A 22,410-nucleotide genomic window follows, 5' to 3' on the forward strand; every position below is an offset into this window, starting at 1 on the left:
AACACTGGGGAGGCAGAGGCAAGAACTCGGTGAGTTCAAGGCCAGCCTCGTCTACAAGAGCTAGTTCCAGGACGTGCTCCAAAGCTACAGAGAAACCCTGTCCCAAACAAACAAAAACAAACAAACAAAAAACTAACTCCTCTAAAGACTATAGAAGACTCCAAAGACACAGAGAAACCTTGTCTCAAAAAACCAAAAAATAAAAAAATAAAGACTATAGAAGAGTGAAATGATACGTGTGGAAATTACCTTTAATATTTCAGCTAAGTTGTGGGTAGGAAGGCTGAGAGTTTAAAACAAGCCTGGGCTACATGGTGGGATCCAGGAAGAAAGGAAGAAGGGAGGGGGGAAATTTGGAAATGAATGTAAAAACACATAAAACAAATCTAACCACAGCTTGATGTTCAAATCTGGGGTTAAGTTTCCATAAACTTATTATATTTGAGGTATAACTCTCTATTTTTGAAAATTAGCAAAAAAATTTATGATAAAAAACTAAATTATAAGAACTTACATGAATTAAAGCATTATAAGAACAAAAAATAAAGTAAGTCAATATATAAAGTCTGGAATATAGGGCTAAACTCAATAGACATTTCAAGATTAAAAACAATCTCTAAACCAGACATGGTGGTACATGCCTTTAATCCCCACACTAGGAGGCAGAGGCAGGTGGGTCTATGTGAGTTCAAAGCCAGCCTGGTCTACAGAGTGAGTTCCAGGACCGCTAGGGTTACACAGCAAGTTCCTGTCTAAAACAAAGCATAAAAACAAAACAGCAACAAAAACAATGTCTAAAACCTCTTGATGATATAGATGCCTGCTGTATTTCCCATCAGTTCTCAACTCCTGATTCTTTAACTTTCCAAGAAGATATATGGCTTTCCACTGGCCTGGGCAGTCTCTTCCTTCTTGAGGGCTGTGCCACCTTCCAGCCGTGCCCTCAGCTACTGGATGCAACAGGACTTGGATGTAGGTGCGCCCCCTGGGTTGGGGTTTCCTCCTGCCTGGTTCCCGGAAGCAGCTGTGCAGGACAGGAAAGCACAAGGCAGGTCAGAGGGAGCTGCAGCAAACGTGCCTTTGACCTGTTTGGATGCAGCTCAAAGCTTGGCGTGAGCAGACCTTGGGGGTGGGGGTGGAGTCGGGAGAAGCAGAGAAACCAGAAGTGCTTCCCCACTGAGAAGTAGCCCAGGGTGACACGTGGCAACCAGGGCTCGAATGCCTGTGTGACACAGGGAGCTGTGGGAACTGACATGGGGGAGAGAACAAGAGAGAAGTTACTGTTTAGTTTTAGCCACGATCATGGAGACATGTCTACTGGTGTGGCCAGATCTGAACTTTTTAAAAAGAAATTGGCAACCTGTTTTTGTTTTGTTTCATTTACATCTGGGGTATCCCAACTTTAAAACATGGACAGCAAATTTATATTTTAAGGACAAGCTCCTGGGCTAGAGGCATAGCTCAGGGACAAAGCTCTTGCTTAGTATTCATTCATTTAGAGTCTTTCCTTGAATCAGTGTCCCCCTATGGTCACCACTCTGTAAGACACTATTTGTACTGGGTGTGGTGGATCACACCTTTAATTCCTGCACTCAGGAGGCAGAGGCGAGAATATTGCCCTAAATTCAACGACAGACTGGTTTACACAGAAAGTTCCAGGCTGGGCTACAGTGTGAGACCTTGTCTCAAACAAAACCAAAGAACAAAAAGGACAAAAATCATAAAAGAGTTTGGGGGTCAACATGATGAATTCCCAGCCCTGCTCTTTTTAAAAAGGAAAAACTGTAGGGCCCTTTGTTTACGTAAACACAGTTTGTGCAATAGCTAAACCCACCTATGAGGGCACTGTTATATAAGATACCCTGGAAAGATAGCAAGGGTGTCCCCAATCTTTGAAACTGTTCTTTTTAAATCACCCCCAGCCTACCCATAGAAGAACTGGGGACTGACAGTGTCTATGCAGAGAACAGAGGGTCATGTGCTCAGGCAATCAGACATCGTGTGACAGGGACAAGAAGCCAAGTCCTATGAGGAAGTAGAACACACAGACAAAGAAATGGCAAGCCTGGCGGGGGCGGGGGAGATGGTGCCTTGTGAAGGGAGCTGGGACAGACAAATTCCATTTGAAGCTAGGGTCAGTTGTATGCTCTGGTTTCTTGATGTCTCTGCTCCACCCTGACTAACTTCTCTTCCAGCACACAAGGTCCAGCTGTCTCTCTGTCTCTCTATCTCTCCCTCCCTCTGGTGGCATGTATTAGTTGGAGGGCACACATGCCACAGCCCATGTGGCGGTCAGAGGACCACTTTCGGGAGTCAGTTCTTCCCTTCCACCTACTGAGGCAAGGTCTCTGGTTTCTGCGGGGATTACAAGCATGTGTTCCTATGCTCAGCCGTATTTCACTAGTAGTATACAAGCCAAACCTCATGGTGGCAAAGCTAGGATTCAAATAAACAAGCAGCTGTAACGTCAGCTTTTAGAATTCCTTCTAACTGAAAATTCTAAGCAAAAACGTCTGCAGGCTTAGAATCAGAGTCTGCCTTACATTCTACTGTGGATCCTAGCATCCCTCAGCCTCTCTTCTAGGGACCAGATTCTGCCATGCATCTGACTGCGTGGTTTGATCTTCATACTTTGCCTCCAGCAGCCTCAGTACCCTCCCACACAGAACGGAGGCAACAGTGCAGACCCAGATGGGCCGCACGCTGACTGTGTGCCTGGCCGAGACTCCACCTTGCCTCTTCTGCACACCTTGCTTGGGCGCCTCCTGCTTCTGCTTCTCCTCCTCCAGCGCCTTCATCTTGGCCTCGTACTCGTCAGCCAGTGCCTTCCATTCCTTGCGGTTGTTGGTTATCCCATCCAGCATGGGTGTGATTTCCTCATGAAAACGGGAGAATTCCTGGGAAGGAGACGTGTGGAAGAGACAGTGCAAGGAATGGAGGAAGCGAGAGACAGAGAGAGAGCAAGACTATAAAGCAGGGGCATTGCTCTAGGACCCTGGCTCAAGGTGGGGTACATTCTGCCTGGCACTGACGTAAGCTGCCCCTCATACCTACTGACACTAGGGAGCTCCTCCTTCCCCTGTTTGAAGCCTTCCTCGTGGCCATTCCTTCAGGGTGAAATGTAAGTCTTTGTGTGCCATTCCCTGATCTCTAGCCTTTTGCCATCCAGAAGCTCCAGGCACCCCAAGTCTCACTTAATGAGTGTTTCCTCCCACCTGTGACTTCCTACAACGGTCCTCTTTCTAGAACACTCTATCCTTCCCCCTTTCCTTGAGCTTCCTACTTCCCTAACACTTCCTCAGGGAAACCTTTTCTAACTCCCCTAGATAAACCGAGTCCTCATGGGATGTCCCCCAAAGTCTTCTCTAATCAACTCCCACTTCCTTATAATGATTCCCTCTGCCTGCCTCTTCCAGAGAATGACACCTAGAGATGGAGGAACGTTGACTGCCTCATCCCCTTGGTTGGTTCTGGCTTAGCAGAACCAAGGTCTGGAACATACAAATACTTCATAAATATTCACTGAGTGGAACTGGGTTATTGAGATGATTCATACAAACTCCTACAACTCTAGGGGTTGAATAATGCCTTTGGGCACAGCACACTGGGGCAGTTTATTTCCTTGGGTCTTTTGAGTCCCTCCACTCCTCACCCCATGAGAGATGTCTCATCACTGCTGCATTTGTAGGTGAGAGAATGGATTGCAGACTGGCAAAGTAGGTTTGCTGAGCTGAGGAAGGTCCATTGCAGCAGGGGCCAGTCAAAGTTTACTGTGCCCAGAGATGCGTAAGCTGTGGTCGAGGCTCTACCAGAAGCGATGTGACTTTAGGACGGTCACTGCCAAATCTCACTTTCATCTAGATAGTAGGGCAGTAGCAGCACCTACCCAAGAGTAGCTGGGATTAAGTCAGTAGCATGAAGCCCAGCATCCCCATTCATAACACTGCTGCTGGCAGTGTGAGCATCAGCCATGCTGTCTGGTTGACCAGAAGGCCCTATTTGGTCTGTACAACAAGAGAGATACTTGGTTCCTCTGGGATCATTTGTTCTTCTTCCTTATAAAGGAAGTATACCTCATACTGTAGAAAGCCCTGGCCTGGGTAGTAGGTTCCCCAGCTCCAGTCCTGCTGCATAGGTGACTCCAGAGATGCTTATCTTTTCTGACCTCTCTCTCCTTGTGTATAATGTGGCCAACAGAAAAATGACATTGTGTCCATAAAAGCATGCTTAGCCATTTGTCCTGCGAGTATTTATTGAGCCAGCAGGAAGAACGAAGCTCCAGGCTTCAGCCAAAAGTACCTACCACCTCCCTCTCTAGAGCTGTCCTGAGAACCAAGTGCCACTGGAGGTAAAAATTTTCCTACAAAGTGTCACACACTTGCCAGGGTTCGTTATCCATTCTGTCCACTGTACTCTAGGAAGCCTACCTTATAGACAAAGGTGCACACAAAGTCAATGAAGCCAACTTGAAGCTTGGGGAGCTCCTCTGCCTTGTTTCTGTCCATCATGGGCTGTCATGGGAGAGAAAGAGTTAATGACAGGGGGCAATAGTAGGGATCCACACAATCTAAGAAACATTCTTGCTAAAACAAACACACAAAAATAGAAATGGTAGCTGGGCGGTGGTGGCACACGCCTTTAATCCCAGCACTTGGGAAGCAGGGGCAGGCGGATCTCTGTGAGTTCAAGGCCAGCCTGGTCTACAAGAGCTAGTTCCAGGACAGGCTCCAAAGCTACAGAGAAACCCTGTCTCGAAAAACCAAAATAAATAAATAAATAATAGGAATGGTAGTACAAGCCTGTAATCACAAATTCAAGGTCATCCTACTAGATACATAGTGAGTCTAAGGCCAACCTTTGATGTGTGAGACTCTATTTCAGAAATAAAATAAAACCCTAAACTCACCAAGTTTCCAGATTTGACTAACAATTTGGAGAAAATATAGAATACATAGGAGAATGTGTTAATGAGCACACCGAATACAAGTGACCAAGCCAGAGTGTGGGAAATACTATACAAACACTTACTATCTTTAACAATGATATGGAGGTGGAAAGAGGTGGGGGGAGGGAGAGAGGAAGAGGAGAATTAGGGGAAGAAGGGAGAGGGAGAAAGGAGAGGGGAGGAAGAAAGGAAGGCTAGGGCAGCCTGTTGTTGCCTCTGTGAGGCTTCAGAGTTGGAGCCTCACTGTCTGGATTCTGATTTGGACAAATCAACAGAATTCTTTTTCCCCATCTGAGAAAATGAGCAGAGACTGGGAATGAGCCACTGGTAAAATGTTGCTGCTGGTGTTGTAAGGAAGGATGAAATGGTGATGGCTCTAGCTATGGTTTTTGTTTTGCTTTTTTAAAAAATCTGTAATCAAATCTTCTCTCTTAGAGATAAAGTGTTTAGGAAGAAATAGCCAAGAGTTTGGGATTCCCATAAAATACCCCAGTCCAAAGTAAAGGGGTGGAGGGAGCATTGGGCAGAGTAGGTAAAACAAGAATGGCAAGTTTTGTTAATTGTTGACTCTGGCTAATGGTACAGAGAGATCTCTAACTATTCAGTCTTCATTGTAAAATATTAAAAGAAACAAAGAAGACAGTGGTGCAGAGAAAAATGTACATTATGACAGTTCAAGGAGTTTCAGAGGAGAAGATTAGTAAGTGGCCTAGAGGCCATTCTTAATGATATTTTGGCAAAGAGGGTGGCTGCTTTTTGCCCTGGTCCTAAACATCTGCCTGAGACAAGGCAAGCAAAGAGAGCACAGAGGAGAGAAGACTACAAATCTTTGGGGTTCTTAGCACCCCTTTCCACACTCTCTGTGTTCCACCTGCCTTTCCTTCTCCCTGGACTCCTGCTGAAGGCCGATACGGTGACCCACACACCCTTGGCACTCTCAGAGTTCAATCTGTCTCCCATCCGTATTTTGTCTTTTTTACTCATCCTCCCCAGGCCTTCTTCAGAACTCCACCCTTTGGAGACAGTTCCTAACTGTCAGAAGCCAGGTAACTGACCTAGTCAAATTAGCTCTCAATGGTAAGATAAATTCTCAGATAGATAGGCTTCTGCTAGCTGGTTCTGTGCAGCTAGAACAGAGCCAGGGTAAGTGTTCCCTACACCCCTGTATCAAGAGCAGTCACTTTGGTGTCCGCTGGCCAAGCTCCAATTAGTTGAGGGTGCTAAGGACCCACATGTTGACAGCAAGGCCCTCCAACTGTAGGCGGGTGAGTAACGGTAGCTAGCACATGCATTTCTGGCCCCCATTCTGTTCTCAAGGAATGAGGTTGAACGCAGCCTACGAACCATGTACCATCTCAGAAAACCACTATGCTGGTGAACGATCATCCGGAGGTAAGGCCCCAGCCCTGTGTCATTAATCACGTCTCTTGGGTTGGCAAGAAATTGGACTGGCTGACACCCCCTCTCTACTCACAATGGGATTCTGCTGCAGCACTGTGCGCTCCAGGTCACCTTGCTCCCAGAATTCAGCAGCCACCAGCAGAGCTACCTGCAACAAATGGAACCCATCACATAGGCAGAACCCAAACCCTCCTACCCCCATTCCCACCTCATTTGTGTTTCAAGCTCAGCAAAAGGGGAAGCCCACCCCTTCCCTGGTACTCCTATCTGTCATTGGAGAGACCAAGGGAGTGGAGTTGGGCTAAAAGGGTCCAGCCTCGTTAACTGTGGTCAGCAAACTGAGCCCCCTCTCTGCCAGGACAGAAAGCGCCCATACCTTGCTTTGCACCTCCCAGGGCTTGGTGATGGCTGAGAGGTCACAGGCGGTCATCATCATGGCCCTGAGCACAGGATACTCTCTGTCAGTCCAAAGCCACTTAAAGCTACAGATGCCGACGAACTCAGTGTCCCCCACTTTCCTCTGCCCCCTTCCCAGTAGGTGACGTCACCATTTTGTGAGACAAGGGCTCACTCCCCTCCCTGTAGCTGGAGTTGAATCTTGTCTCTGTATATAATCAGAGGTTTGCCATTGGGTTCACCTCCCTAATCCTCTCTTCTTATCTGTAATGATCATGGTGCCTCCATTATAGAGTAGACACAAGACTAAATGAGATAATGAACTTGAATGTCAGCCTGTAGCACCCAGATATGGTGTGTATGTGCAGTGAACACACTGGGTGTCTATTACTGTTGAGATCAGGCTGGGCCCTGCTCTAAGTTACCCTATGTTATATAAACTGATTTCTCAGGCTGAACCTTGTCCTGAGTGACTCCATCTTACAGAAAGACAGGATGGGTCTGCACTTTGCCGGACACACAAACACCACTTCCCATCTGGCATTGCTCATCACGTACAGATTGATAGTTTATTTCCCAAAGTAAAAAGGGTGTCAGACTACAGAGACGGCTCAGTCTAGAATGTTTGTCCGGCAAGCCTAAGGACCTGAGGTTTGATCCCCAGCACCCATACACAAAATCAGGTGTGGTGAGATACCCCTATAACCCACGCCCTGGAGGCAAGGGAGCGGGGAGACAGGAGGACCCCTGGGGTTCATCTGCCAGCGGGCTAGCCAACCAAGAACCCCAGGTTCAGTGAGTAGCCATGTCTCCCATTGATGGGAAGGCAGGCATGAATCTCTCCACAGTGGGTACAGTAGAGAAGGACTGGGATAGGGAAGAACAGGGGCCACAGAGGGAGAGAACATTTCACAGTGATCTGTCCCGGGCTTTGAGGTTAAGGTTCATGTTGGATTGTAAGGGGGTGGGGATGGCTAAAAGCTCAGAGTATGAAGTCATCTTCTCAGAGCTGTGCTGCAGGAAGGAACCACAGAAGAGATGAGAAAGGGGCTTGCCTAGAGCCATGCCTGGCAGAGATGAAGCACAGAAAGCAGGGCTCAGCCTGACTCAGCGAGACCCACGGGCAGGGACTGGAGGGAATGAACAGTGGGGAAAGGCTGGGCCTGAACCAAGTTTTCAGCTTAGAATTTTTTTTTAAAAGACAACTTCCTTATTTTTACATTTTCTTTATTTTGAGTGTGTGAGTTTATACATGTATGTATGTCTGCAGGTGCGTGCGTGCGTGCGTGCGTGCGTGCGTGCGTGTGTGTGTGTGTGTGTGTGTAAGACAGAGTCCAAGGTCAGATGTCTTCTCCGGTTACTTTTCTCCTTCCTTCCTTCCTTCCTTTCTTTCTTTCTTTCTTTCTTTCTTTCTTTCTTTCTTTCTTTCTTTCTTTTTGAGACAGGATCTCTTGCTGAACCTGGAGCTTAATTCAGCTACACTGGCTGGTCAGAAAGTCTGAGGGATCCTCCTGTCTCTGTCTCCCCAAATCTGGGATTACAGTTATAATCCAGTGCTTGTTTTTTTCCTTTTTAACATGAGTGCTGGGGATCTGAACTTGGGTTTTTGTGCTTGCGTGATAAGCTCTTTACTGTTGTCTGGGCTCTCTCTGTAACCTGATTATAACTAATCATCTGTATATGGAACATTTTACATCAGCTGGTCTAGGAGGCCTCTTTGGTCACTCATAAAACATTAGCAAGTTTAAATAAACTCTTTAATTATGTAATGTGACTTTTAGTGGGTAAGTCTTAAGTGGATAGACTTTCAGAAATGCTTATGTTTCATAGAAACGCCTTCATGCTTGGTAGTAACCTCGGAATGCGTGCCCTGTGTTTAATGTTAGGTGTGGACACACGCAAATCTTCTTAGTCAACAGATCAGGCAAGTAAAGGGTCAGCTGTGCACACAAGAGTTACCACCTCCTGGTCTTTGCCATTGTCCCCAGGTTAAAACCACAGGTGCGGCTTCGGGAGAGTACAAGATATTTGCTTTACTTGGCTGAAGTGTCACATGGAAACACGCGCCCGGAGGCTGGGAAACACGTCCACGTGTTTTATAGGCAGACTTGGTATGTTTATGGACTGGAAGAAGGCCATGTAGCCCCAGAATAGCCTATCCAGACCTCATGCCCTAAAGATGGTGTTGTGGTTGTGTGTCCCCGCCCCCGCCGTCAGATGTGTCCTAGAGTCTCAGGTGCTGTACAAGGCATGGAGTTGGAGAGGCTCATGGTCACTAGAGGAACCCAGAGAAATGCATTCACTTGCCAATACGGTGAGTAAGACAGTAGAGTCCAAGGCATCAAAGAAGACAAGAAGGGGAGAGGAGTGATAGCAACTAGTGCTGCCTGGGTCGCCTAAGATATAGTAGGAGAGCTGGGCCAAGAGGAGTGCATAGGAACTCTCTGGTGTGTGCCAAATGCTAATGACCTTAAATCCACGTAACAGTAGTAGAAAGTAGGGCCTTCAGGGAACAATGTCAGATGAGGTTAGGATGCAGATGTTAACTTGGTAAAGAAGGCAGAGGGAACACCTGGCACAAGAGTCCTGCTAACAGGAAGCCTGGTACATTCGGAAGGCTGGGGCATGGGAGGGAGATCCTCAGGGAACCCTTGGGAGCCTTGTTAAGAGAAGCCAAATCGAGCTGGGCACGGTGGTGCACACCTTTAGTCCCTGCACTCAGGAGGCAGAGGCGGGCAGGTCTCTTAAGTCTGAGGTTAGCCTGGCCTACCAAGGGAGTTCCAGGATAACCAAGGCTACAAAAAGAAACCCTGTTTAGAGAGAGGACAGGAAGATTTGAAGGAAGAGAGACTCCGTCAGTTTCGTGTTTTCTTTCGGAGACCCCAGGAAGGAAAGCATTGTGGGAATGGGCACAAAGTGGGAGAAATCATCAAGAAAATGCCCAGGGAGAGGGAGGTGTGGAGGTGGAATGGAGTGAAAGAGGGTGTGTGTACAAGAAGAGGGCAGGAGGATCTGAGGCCTCAGGAACCCCACACCTTAGCCTCTGAAGGGCTTGGAATCCGACTCAGCAGAATCCTGCCCTTCCATCTTCGCTTGACTTGCAATGGCCAGAATAAGATGCCTAAAGTCTTTCAGCTGAGTGCGTAAACCTCAGTGTGTGATAGTCACACCAGGTTGTGTATCAAAGGAACTCAGTCATCTCACATGGTCATAACCTTTCTCCTGAGAGGTATTATGATAAGCACAAAGCAGGGTTTTGTAAGAGCGCTGATTGCCATCACCTTATCAAATTACCATGCAGGAGGGCATCTGCGAGGAGAGCTCAGCTTGCTTTTTACCTGGCCCACCCTCAAGGCCCCTCCAGAACTTAACTGTGAGGCCCAGAGGCCTTCTTCCTGCCCTCTGGCTGACTTTCAGGAGAGAGCATTCCAGTCTCAGTTCCCAGAGCTCTGCAGGATGCTGGCACCGACACTCCCTGGGAGGCCTTGAAGCAGCATGGGATTGGGTGGGTACGCAGGAGCAGATCCTTTCTCTGGGGCTACCATCCTGGGGTCACATAGCTTGTCACCAGGTAAGTCACGTTTCTGTCTCTTGGGTACTTTCTTTCCTCCTTTGTAAAATGCTGTACCAAGCGCTGATAAACTTTGTGTAAAGGTCCTGGCAAATGATTGGGTTCTGCAGAGGACACGATCTCGATTTTATCTGCTCAACTCCGTCAGCGATGTGGGAGCAACCAGACATATTAAAAAGCCAGGTCAACTTATCTAACTGTTCAACAGAATGCCAAAGGCCCACATATTTTTGGAAACTTATGAAAATACCTTAATTTTACTTGCTTTTGACAGAAGAAAGGCAGATATGGTGATTCGTGCCTATAAACCCAATACTCTGAGGGACTGGGGCAGGAGGATTGCTGTGACTTCCAGGCCAGCCTGGGCTATGGAGAGAGCCTCATAAACCAATCAATAAAGCCAGAATTAAAAATGAAATAATAACAAAATTTTCCAAGATTAGCTTTCTACCAATAAAGTCATAAAACATAATGTTTATTTATTTGCTAACGTAATGATTGATTTTTATGGAAGAAGATACCATAAAGGCAAAAGAAGCCACAGCCCATAAAGTCAGAAAATGACTCTCCATAACTGGATAAAATCTAATTTATGGACATGGATGCTTTAATTTATTTTTATTTGTTGTAAAATGATATCTTTAAAAAATTCATCCAACCTCTTAAAATGTAATTAGTTCCAGGCTTGGTGGCACACATCTTTAATCCCTTGGGAAGTCTGGAAAGACAAATCTCTGTGGGTTCAAGGCCAGCTTGATCTACATAGTGAGTTCCAGGATAGTCAGGGGTACATAGAGAGTCTGTCTCAAAAAACAAAGCCAAAAAGAGTAATTAGCTATTCTTAGGTCAGAAGTCCTATGAAATCAGGCAGCAGGCCCTACAGGCCAGCGCTGAGGATGCTGAGGGCTCCCAACTCCTGGGTGGGTCACAATCAAGAATGACAACTGAATTAAAAGACAGAAAAGGCTTGATAAGGAGTGGGAAGTCGCACCCTTGCTCAAGAGTTGGTGGGACATCCTTCGATTAAATAAGTAGAGGGCAACACAGAAAAGAGCTAGGCAGGGATCTGACACAATGATGTGGCTCAGGACACAGCAAGGGGTTTGGTGCAGGTCTCATTCCACAGGAAGCTCACAACATAAGCACCTCCAAGACGATCAAAGTACCGGAAGACAGTGCTGGGGTTTTCTTTAGGTTGAACTCAAACTCTACAGACCAAGGGATCTTGTAAATAATGGTTTATGGAGCCATTATAGATGCTAGCCAGGAAAATAAAGGGCCAAATCCTGGAACAAAATCTCGCAGTTGCAGCTGCAGGATGGGAGTGGTTAGAAGATGCCCATGGTACCTGAGTTTTGGGGGAAGAAGGCACAGTAACCTACAGCGCAGAGGAGCCGGTAGGTCTGGAATAGAAGAATAATGCATAGGAGAACGGCTTGTTCTTTCTCAGATGATTGGGGTCCTAAGTGGACTTGTGACAGCACCGAGGTGACTTAGAGACAAGGTTTCACCGTACATTTAGGAAGGTGAAGTTTGGTTTTTCTATTTGTTTGTTTTTTGTCGGTTTGGACTACCAAATTGCTAGCCAAATAGCATCTCATCATCTCTCCTCTCTATCTCTCATCCCACCCCACCCCCACCTTCTAACTAACTTTAGGGCATCTCAGAATTTTCCTCACTCACAATTCAAGGCAGTCACTTGCCACCTAGAGTTAGCCCTGATTCCTCAGACTTAATAGTCTGGTCTCACAGAAGGCCCTCACGTGGGAAGTGGATCCAACATTAGCCACTTTTCTGTCCGATTTGGTCTTAACCAGGTGTGGGGACACCCATAACCTCCCTCAGGTTCAATAATTTGCTGGGTCAGCTCACAAAACTCAGGGAAGCAATTTGCTTACATTTGCTGTGTGTTAAGCAACTGAGAAACAGATGAAGGAGAAGCATGGAAGGGTTGGGAGAAGGAAGGTCCCTTAGGCCACACAAGACCTCCATGTGCAATCCAGAAGGTCTCTGAACTCCTGTGTTTAAACAATATTATGAAGGTTTTCTATCTTGTAGGCTTGACGAATGAAACCATGAGTCACTGGTAACTAACTTGATCCTGGCCTTCCCCACCCACCTCCCTGGAGGGTAGAAATGAGGCTAAAAGTATCAAGCTCCTTATATCGGGGTGTCTCTGGTAAGCAGCCCCCAACCTGAAACTATTTAGGCTCCTGCCAAGAGTGACTTTCATGAGAACAAAAGATACCATCACCGGTTGCTCAGGAAATCCCAAGGCTCTTAGAAGCTCCATGTGAGGAACCAGGAACAAAGACCAAATCTATATGTCATTATATGACAGGAAGTGCCCCAAAGCACCACCTACCTAAGCTGAGTTGTAAAGCGTTTCACTTACTGCCAGCCAACTCTGGGAGAATAAAAAAACAATAGACAATATCATCATCATCCCCGCTGAGCTACAGAGGAAACTGAGGCAGAGAGGTGACGAAACCTGCTCAAGTCACGCCACCAATAAGTGAGAGCCAAGACTTGAGCCCAGACTGCCTGGCGCTAAGGCTCCAAATGTCTAACTTCTCCACTCTGCCCAGGTGGGAAGTGGTTCTGAGACAGAGGCAGAAGTCCATGGATGTAACTGAAATTGCCTCATGGCTGGGCTTCTTGGCCAGGGAGGTTTCTGCTCAGCAGCATCCCTGCTACCATCTGAAATGACTTTTAGTAGTTACAGCTGGGATGGAAAGTCTGCTCACTGGCATCCGGCAGGTAAGGCTGTCCAACATGCCCTCGGGCACAAGAAAAGGCCCCAACAAAGATTTGACCGCACACATCAGCGGTGCCAAGGTCGTCAAGCCCTGCTTTCCAGGTCTTCACACCATGTTTACTGAAGGTCTACATAAATAGTTTCGAAAAATGTGAGCCTTCCCGGACAGCTGAAACCGTTTCGTCATCCGTTTAACTATCTGCAAGGATCTAGCTGCACTGCATTATAAATGCTGACGGCAAAAGAACGTTGTTACTTCACTCTTCCAAATCCAAAGGAATGTAGGGTGTGCTAACTCCAGATCAGCCCTCATCATCGGGGACAGAAAAACACAAGTTTCTCTCCTTAAACTTAGATTTCTACTTGACTTCTGCAGAACTGTATCCTCATACTGTATATACATGGACACATATGTGGATATGTTTTTTTATCTGTGTACAGATGTGTGCACTTTATAGTCTTTCCTGATCACCCATTCATAACCAAATACCTTGATTAGTTTTAGTTAGTTCTGATTTTTTTTTCACTGACCATAAACCTTCAAGTGCTAGTGTTTCCCCTTTGGATTAAGTCATACAGTTAGCCTAAAGAACAAAACATATTATCTATTTTTATAAATAATTATTTGATACTCAAAGTGATTGATTTCGGAACTTCATCTCAGTGAGATAGGGTAGGAGTTTTTGCTGTTCTTTTTTTTTTTTGGCTTTGTTGTTTTTTTTGAGTTTTTTGTTTTATTTTGTTTTTCAAGACAGGGTTTCTCTGTGCAGTCCTGGCGTGTGCCACCACTGACTGCCCACCTGAGTGGGATTTTTAAAATCAGATAATGGGTGAATACTTCTTACTGCTAGACTGCATCTATTTTATGTGGGGCTTTCATTTTTATAAGTTCCCTGGAGATGGAAAGTGTTCCATTACAAGAGACCACTCATTCTTTGAGGTTTCTCTGAGTTAACCCTGAGTGACCCATCTGCTGACAGTGACACTCTGCTTCCATCTTGTTGAAAGGCAACACTGGAGTCTCACTTCTTTCATTCCCGGGATGCGTGCCAGCAAGAGAGAACAAAGAGTTCTCAGAGGACTACCAATTACACCTCTGATCCATCTTCAGGAGCGCTGTGTTAACCCAAGATACTGAAAATGGCCAGGTATATTAAAACATCATTAATTCTGGTACACCCTTCCAGGGCTTTATTTTTATAAAGGGATTTTATCTCATAATGAGTTTCAATTTTGCTTTCAGTGAAACATTGAAGCTTCAGATTTAGCTCATTTAACTTATGGAAATGTTTGTGGTATAACATCACTGGAAATGGTAGGCTTTTGCTGTCAACTGAAGCAGTCATATCAGAATCTGACCTGGAATTTTTCAATTCAATAAGAACATTATAATGCCCCCTATGACAACTAGTTAGCCCTTTATTTGTATTTTTACCTCTTGTTTTTTCTCATTTATTTTTAATTCTAAGGCAAGTAGAGATAGATAGGAGTGCAGGTACATAGGATAGATAGATGGACGGACAGATGGATGGATGGATGGATGGATGGATGTACAGATAAGTGGTATATGGCTTGGATCTTGAATACTCCCTAAAGGCCCATGTGCTGAAGGCTTGGTCTCTGACCCACAGCACTCTTGCAAAGTGGGGAGCCGTTTGGAGGTGGGGTTAGGCCGAAAGAAGTTGGGTCAGTTGGCCATGTCCTCAGAAGTTCCTGCTTCTTTCTTTTTTCTTTGGCCACTATAAGGAGAGCAGGCCAGGCCTCCTATGCCACATGTTATACTATGCAGCTACATACCCAAAGCTATAGAGCCAAGTAACCTCAGACGGAAGCAACCAAAACTGTGACTCACAAGAGAGCTGCCCCTTTCGGGTGTCATAGAACACTGTCTAGCATAAACAGGTGACTAGAAAGATGACAGACTGATCAATGACAGACAGGCAGGTAGGCAGGGAGACAGACAAGCAAGGAACTAGGCTATAGTATAACTCTGGAGAGTCCTTACCTAACACCATGAGATTTGATTTCACCAATTAAAAGAATACTACATACCAGGGCTGGGCAGTGGTGGTGCACACCTATAATCCCAGCACTCAAGAGGCAGAGGCAGGTGGATCTCTACAAATTCGAGTCCAGTCTGGTCTACAGAGTGAGTTCCAGGACAGCCAAGACTACATAGAGAAACCCTGGCTCAAAAGACCGCAAACAAACAAACAAATAAATAAAATAACAGAATCTGTCACTTTGGTGCTTCCTAAGGTTGTCTTTGTTCTAATAACATGGTCCCTAGATAGTGGCACATCCTCTGAGGAAGGTCATGGTTGTTTAAAGGAACATACCTCGATATTGCCTATGTGCTGAATGGCAAAGAACAAAACCCTCCATTTCTAATGCCTTGCTTGACTTTTTAAAATACTGCATATAATGGGTATAACTAGGAAATATAGCTGGCCTTTGTCCTCAGGTCCCTGCACACAGCTCCTAAAACCTTTAAATCCTCTGAGTGGTGGGAGTGTCTTGTTTGCAGTGAGCGCCTTATGATTGACCTTATCTTATGCCAATGAGGTGGCTTAGGATGGGATCCCCAGACAGCTTTGGGCTGGAGCTGGAGGACCGACTGACTTCAGGATTGAATATTTATCCCTGTTCACTGACTTCTGAGAGGGGAAGGCTGGCTAGAGATTGAACTATATTGTAAGCCAGGAGGAGCTGCCACATGCCTTTAATCTCAGCTCTCTGGGGGCAGAGGCAGGTGGGTTCTGTAATTTCTAGCAATGCCAGTTTAGTTTGAGTAGCGAGTTCCAGGCTAGCCAGGGCTACATAGTGAGACTCTGTCTCAGGGAGGAAAAAAAAACAATAACAAGCACAAACAACAACCAAAAAACCTCTTGAACAGTTCTGGGGTGAGCTTCCAGGCTAGTAGACACCTGTATGTTGAGAGGTTGGTGGCCTTCCAGACTGCTCCTATGTACTCTCCGTCTGGTTATCTATCTACAGCCACTCCATCCTCCAATACAAACTGGAAACTGTGAGAGATCTCCCAGAGTTCTATACGCCACTATGGAAAAATCATAGAAATTGAGGAGGAAGTCATGAGAATGCCTGACTCACACGTTTGTTTGAAGTATGAGAAGCCTAGACTTGTGATTTGCGTCAGAAACGGAGGCAGGAGTTTGCTCCCGTGGTGCAATTGGTTAGTATGCAGCTCTCACACAGGAATGGAGCCAGGGGTGAGAGTAACTCCGAGGTGCCCCAGCATGTGCCAAGACATGAGTTTCATCTCCAGTAGAGAGAGACAGAAAGAGAGAGAGAGAGAGAGAGAGAGAGAGAGAGAGAGAGAGAGAGAGAGAGAGAGAGAGAGAGAGAGGAGAGAGACAGAGACAGAGAGAGGAGAGAGAGAGAGAGAAAGAGAGAGAGAGAGAGAGAGAGAGAGGAGAGAGAGAGGCATATTTCAAAGAACCCTTAACTTGTTGGATTTGACTCTAATAGTTCAGATAATAGTTATAATAGGCAGATAATAGCTCAGCAGAGAATTGGATGTAGGACGCCCTGCTAGGGATCACAGAGAAAGAAAACTGCACATCCCATGTCAAAAGTGCTCTTGTGAGAATATGGAGAAAAGTATGTTTCCATCAGAATCTCTAAGACAGGGGAGGCCTGAGGCCCTTCCTCGGGCTTGTAACATGTCTATCAGAAGAGGCTTTGAAGTGTCTACCAATACTTCAAACATGTTGGGATTCAGATGGTTCTTCTTGTTTTATGGCCTAGAGGATCTTGTGCCTGGGCCAAAGTCCTGTAGGCAGATCAAGACAGGGAAGAAGGTGGCTTTACTCTGTAAACCTGTAGAAGGGTGGGAATGCCTGGTTTGTTTTCAGGAAGATTAGTATGAAAGAGAACACGGATCACCACGCCCAGACGTGCCTTGGAAGGCCTTGGGTTCCCTGCATCGTCAAAGAGCTCAGCCTGGAAACTGCTTGGAAGACCATCTTGGCTTTTACAATAATCAGTCCTGTCCGTGTTTGATGGTTTGTTTGTTTATATCTTTGATATGGTATTTCTTTGCAAAGTTTGTTTGGTAGTCCGTTGTGTAAATGCACTGTAAGTGTTTATCCTGAATCCTCATTGGTGGGAACATAAGTTGTTTCCAGGCTTCTCTGTGTGACTAGAAGTCACGTGGCAAAGACTTTCATACACCCTTGGTGCACCTGTGGGGGAGCGTGTGGTGATGAAATCTTAGAGGTGGGGCTGCTGGGCCAGAGCAGCGGCCTTTGCAAGGCTGACAGTGTTAGGGCTGGGATGTGAAGTGTCCCTCACAAGCTCAGGTGTTGACATAGTCCCAAGCTGGTGGTCCTACTTTGGGAGGTTCTGAAACCTTAGGAGGCGGGACCTAGCTGGAGGAAGAAGGTCACTGTATGTGCCGGGGGCTGTGGCTTGCTCAGAGTCCACTGCTTCCTGTCTTCTGTGATGTGAGGAAGCCTTTCTATCATCCCTCCCACTGCCATAGTGTTCTTCACAAGCTCCCTGGGGCTGAGCAGGAGACAACGTACAGGATAGTCCCTTCCCTTTTTGGTGGTTTTAAGGCAAGATCTTGCTATCTAGCCCAGGCTGACTTCAAATTTATTAAGTAGGCCAGACTGGCCTTGAACTGGCTACAATCCCTCCTCTGCCATCTAAGCTTGGGATTTATAGCTATACTCTTCTTGCCTTTAAGTTGCTCTCTTAACTGGCTCCGTCAAAGCCATAGGAGAGAAACTAGGGGTGGCACCAGGGGTGAGGGCATTGTGACATAATGGAGCACTGGGGAAGCAGGTTGGTACACCTAGGATTTGGTCAGCACAGCACGGTGCCTAATTTCAATGGACACTCAGAAGACCACAACGTTGATAAAGTATGGACAGGACAGACAACGCTCTCAAGGTTTCAGGTAGGAACTGGGTTATATATAAGTCATCTGCATGCTGCCTGGCCAATACTTTGTGTTCTGAGATTGAGGCTGGATTTAAAAGCAATGGTCTAATTAATCTGGTGGAGGAAATTTCAAAATGGCATAGCTATTGCTGAATGCTTTTTGAATTGGGAACAAAAAGAAGCATAGAAGGATTTGAAAATGTGTGGTCTGGCCAAAACAGGAATACACTGAAATTCACGGGCAGGGAAGGCGTGGTTGTTAAAGAGATTAGTGCCGTTAGAAACCAAACCACACCAAAAGCAAAAACAAGCAAACGAAAAAGCAAACTGAAGCCAAGTGCTTCTCACCGAGACTTAGTGAAGATGTCTTGATTTATCTATCAATTGACCTTGCCGATTCCTCCCTGCCCCACTTCCTGCCCTCCCCCTCCAGCCCCAGTTTTATTTGAATTGGAAATAGTTAAGGTGTTCTCTCCATTTTTGGGGTCACAGCTTCACAGACAATAGTGCCCCACTGTCCTCTGTGAAGATCATACCTACTTGTCCCCCACGCTGGTAAAAGAGAGTACCGGCTCCCCTCACTCTGGCCAACAAGGTGAGGGGTAAAACACTGTCTCTGCTGTGGCTCTGTTTCGTATTCTCTCAGGATGTAGTATGCGTTCCACCATCGTCCTTTACTCTCCTGACAAAGTTTGCCTGTGTGCCTTTTGTCTTTTTTCTGTTGACTTGGCCCTTTTCTTGAACTGTACTAACATCTACTGAGAAAATTAGCTGCTTTTCTGTTAGAAGTACCATGAATACTTTCTCTTTGCATTCTGTCTTTGGCTGAGTTTCTGTGCGTGTATCTAGTGTCTGTGTATGTATGTGTGTGTTGTGCAGAGATTCTTGATTTTAAAATATTCAAATTTATCCAATCATTCTTTACAACATATGGATGTCAGGTCTTTCTTAGAAAAATTTATTCTAAAATTATTCCTTTTAATTTTCCCATCACCCACCCCCCATTATTTAACAATTCTTGGCTCATCTGGAATTTACTTTGACGCATAGAGTGAGACAGGGATCTAACTTTGCAGCCATCCTGTTGTCCCAAGGCTGTGTATGAATGTATGCCTGCTAGAAAATCCTCTCTTACAGCATGCAGTCCTTCAAAGTAGACCTTCCCTACTGACTTCAGCACCTCCTTAGGATTAAGACTGAACTGCCCTGGTATCCTTCTGTTTCAGACTTATCTGGGTGTTCTGTGCAGCGGGACGAGGGGGGCGCACGCGTGTCACGGCACTGGTGTGGGGGTTAGAGGACACCCTTCAGGAGCCAGTTCTCGCCTTCCACCCTGGTGAGTCCACCCTGGTGAGACAAGGTGTCTCTTTGGTGGTTGCGTACTCCAGGCTGGCTAGTCCATGAACTTCTGAATGATTTTCTTATCTCTGCTACCCATCATCTACCATAGGCATGCTGGGGTTAGAGATGCTATAGTGTGTGTGTGTGTGTGTGTGTGTGTGTGTGTGTATGCACACATGCATGCATTTGTGTGTATCTAGAAGGCAGAGAGCACCTGTGAATATTACTTTTAGGAGCCGTCTGTCTTGTTTTTTGAGATCGGGTTTCTCATTGACCTTGAGCTCAACTAGGCGAGGCTGGTCGGCCAGGCCTGTGAGCCTGAGAGGTCAAACTGTCTCCACCTCCCCAGTGCTCCGTTACGTCTGGCTTTTTAAATGTGTTTTCTGGGAACCGTACTTGGGTCCTTGTGCTTGCTCTCCACCATTAGTGCACGCTTTGTTCAAAACCTGAACACTGTATCCCTTAGCTCCTTGAATCCTAGAGTTTATCATTGAAATACTTCAGATAGTACGTTCTTTGCATGCAGATATATAAACCAGTAACAATGCATTCTCTTTTGTGTTTTCAATGCTAAAACCGAAGTGAAACATATGTGGTTGCTTGTGGCCATCCCATTTAGACACAACTTCATGCTTTCAAATGTCAAATTGAAAATGTCAAAAGCGGCAAGTGTCCCAGGGCTCTGTTGAGAGCAGCAAGAGCTGTGGGCAGACCCCAGGCAGGTGAGGGCCTGCCTCGACTTACATAACGATTTCCTTCCGTGTTTGCTCCAGCATCATGTACTGGGTCCACTCCTGGGGGCTCTCGTATGTCTTTGACTGATCCACAATCTTCTGGAACATGGTCCTTTTCCTGCAACACACACCAGCTTGTTAAAGAGACAAAGCATAAGAGTGAGACAGCGGCTGGGCTGCTAACACGGGCTGGTCCAGACGGGGAAGTTACTGAATTCACATAGTTAATAAATCAGCATGGGAAAATCTATGACCTTGGAATGAAGACTTCATTCTAGATGCCGCTGAGCTTGTGATTTTAGCAAATCCATGTCCCTATAGGACGGGTGTAAGAGCATCTACCTTGGCTGGGCGGTGGTGGCACACCTTTAATCCCAGCACTTGGGAGACAGAGGTAGGCGGATCTCTGTGAGTTTGAGCAGAGGCTGGTATATAGAGCAAGTTCCAGGACAGGCTCCAAAGCTACACAGAGAAACCCTGTCTGGAAAACCAAAAAATAAAAACAAAATAAACAAAAAGAACGTCTACCTTACAGGGATGACGTGTAGGACCTGACACAGAACAAATATCAGCAGGAACCATGGCATTTGCTGCTATAATCATTGCTGCTATGGAAGTGAGGGGCAATACCTACTTGAAATACAAGGCCAGGTCTGTGGCGATGATGGCAATGTCCATCATGTGGATCGCATGCTCGTGCTGCCGGCGATTCAGGTTCTGGAAGATATTCAAGCTCTAAAGAGAAGAAGTAGATGAGTTTTGAGAAATGGCACTGGTAGTAAAGTCACTCACTCTTCTTCTGGTGGCCACCCTAAATGTTGACAAGACAATGACAGCCTCAGCCAATGACAAAAGGATGCCTGTGCCCCTGCAGGCTTCCTGTGAGACGGGGGTCATCCTACCTCATCTCTCAGCAGTGTTTTACCAAACTCCAGATGATGCCTTTCCAAGATGGAGGACCCATGGAGCTTGGCCAGAGGGTTCTGGGATCTAAATAAGGGAGAGAGAGAGAGAGAGAGAGAGAGAGAGAGAGAGAGAGAGAGAGAGAGAGAGAGAGAGAGAGAATATCAACATAAAATGGCCAAGATGGAGACTAAAGACATTATAACCTAGTCGTGCCATCTCCTGTTTCTGTAGGCAGATGCTGATAGGGAAGGAGCAGACATCAAATATCTTAACTTTGTCTTTGCCTTTCTTCACAAGCAACTGAGAGCCTCTTCTGGGTCATGGACTCTTTACACATTGTTAGGCCGGAAAAGGACACAAGCATATGCAAGGCCAGGCACTGTTTTAGAGAGCTATTTATCTCCTAGACACACACACGGGCGCACACACAGAGGACCATGTTTTGAAGATAGTCAAGTTTTAGGGGAAATCATTGAGTTCCCGAGTGGAATCTAGTGGAATCCCAGCATTCTCAAGTAGTGTGAGAGAGTTTTTGTCAACTTGATACAGGCCAAGGGCATCTGGGAAGAAGGAACTTCAACTGAAAAATTGCCTCCGTCGGATTGGCCTGTGGACAAGACTGTGGGGGCATTTTTTTGATTAATTATTAGTGTGGGAGGGCCCAGCCACTGGGGGTAGTGCCACCCCTAGGCAGATGATCCTGGGAGGTATTGGAAAGGCAGCGGGTGGAAGCCTGAGGAACAAGCCAATAAGCAGCACACTTCCACGGCCTAATAGAAATGGGCTGGTTTAAGTTGTCAGAGCTGGTTAGTAATAATTGGAAGTCTCTGTGTTGGCTCTTTGGGAACTGGAAGGTGGGAAAGAAAAGTTAGCCTACAGTTCTGCCTTGCATTCCTTCCCTGACTCCCCTCAGTGGTGGATGATAAGCTATAGATGAAATAAGCCTTTTTCTCCTCCAAGTTGCTTTTGGTCATGGTGTTTACCACGGCTCAGAAACCTACTTAAGGCATGGAGGTAATACCTGTGGTCCACCCAGCTCCAAGCCTGTTGTAATGTTTTAATGTGACTATGCTTCAAGGACAGCACCTCAGAGGCCACGCAGAATATGAATTTGGTTAGGATGGGGGCTGTCTTTTCTGTCATCATTATCATTGTTATTATTACTATTTGTCTTTTTTTTTTTAAATGCAGCTCATCAATCCAGAAGCATACAAATGCAAGCCGAATAGAATGAATGAACTTTTCCAATTGCTAACATGTCGGCTCAAATTAGTTCCACACATAAGACAGGGAAGGGGGAAGAATGATAAAACTTTTTTTTTTAATTTTCTTAGAATGATAAGGGTTTGTTTTTTGTTGTTGTTGTTGCTGCTGCTTTTGTTTGTTTGTTTGTTTTTGTTTCTAGACAGGGTTTCTCTGTAGTTTTGGTGCTCTATAGACCAGGCTGGCC

The 22,410-nt window shown here is 46.0% G+C and overlaps 1 protein-coding gene across 2 annotated transcripts in view; it reads right to left on the minus strand.

Moving 5' to 3' along the window:
• Positions 1-584: 584 nt before the first annotated feature.
• Positions 585-22,410, minus strand: part of Pde6a (phosphodiesterase 6A) — a 57,620-nt gene continuing 35,794 nt past the window's right edge. For both annotated transcript variants that reach the window (XM_075970830.1, XM_075970829.1), the window contains 8 exons: positions 20,957-21,044; positions 20,689-20,789; positions 20,065-20,172; positions 6,723-6,786; positions 6,420-6,494; positions 4,428-4,511; positions 2,750-2,897; positions 585-1,024 (listed from right to left, as the gene is read on the minus strand). In XM_075970830.1, coding sequence (XP_075826945.1) covers positions 948-1,024; positions 2,750-2,897; positions 4,428-4,511; positions 6,420-6,494; positions 6,723-6,786; positions 20,065-20,172; positions 20,689-20,789; positions 20,957-21,044 — 745 coding nt within the window. In that variant the 3' untranslated portion in view covers positions 585-947. The remainder of the gene's footprint in view (positions 1,025-2,749; positions 2,898-4,427; positions 4,512-6,419; positions 6,495-6,722; positions 6,787-20,064; positions 20,173-20,688; positions 20,790-20,956; positions 21,045-22,410) is intronic.

Source organism: Microtus pennsylvanicus, chromosome 4, assembly GCF_037038515.1.
Source record: "Microtus pennsylvanicus isolate mMicPen1 chromosome 4, mMicPen1.hap1, whole genome shotgun sequence".
NCBI classification, from domain to species: domain Eukaryota; kingdom Metazoa; phylum Chordata; class Mammalia; order Rodentia; family Cricetidae; genus Microtus; species Microtus pennsylvanicus.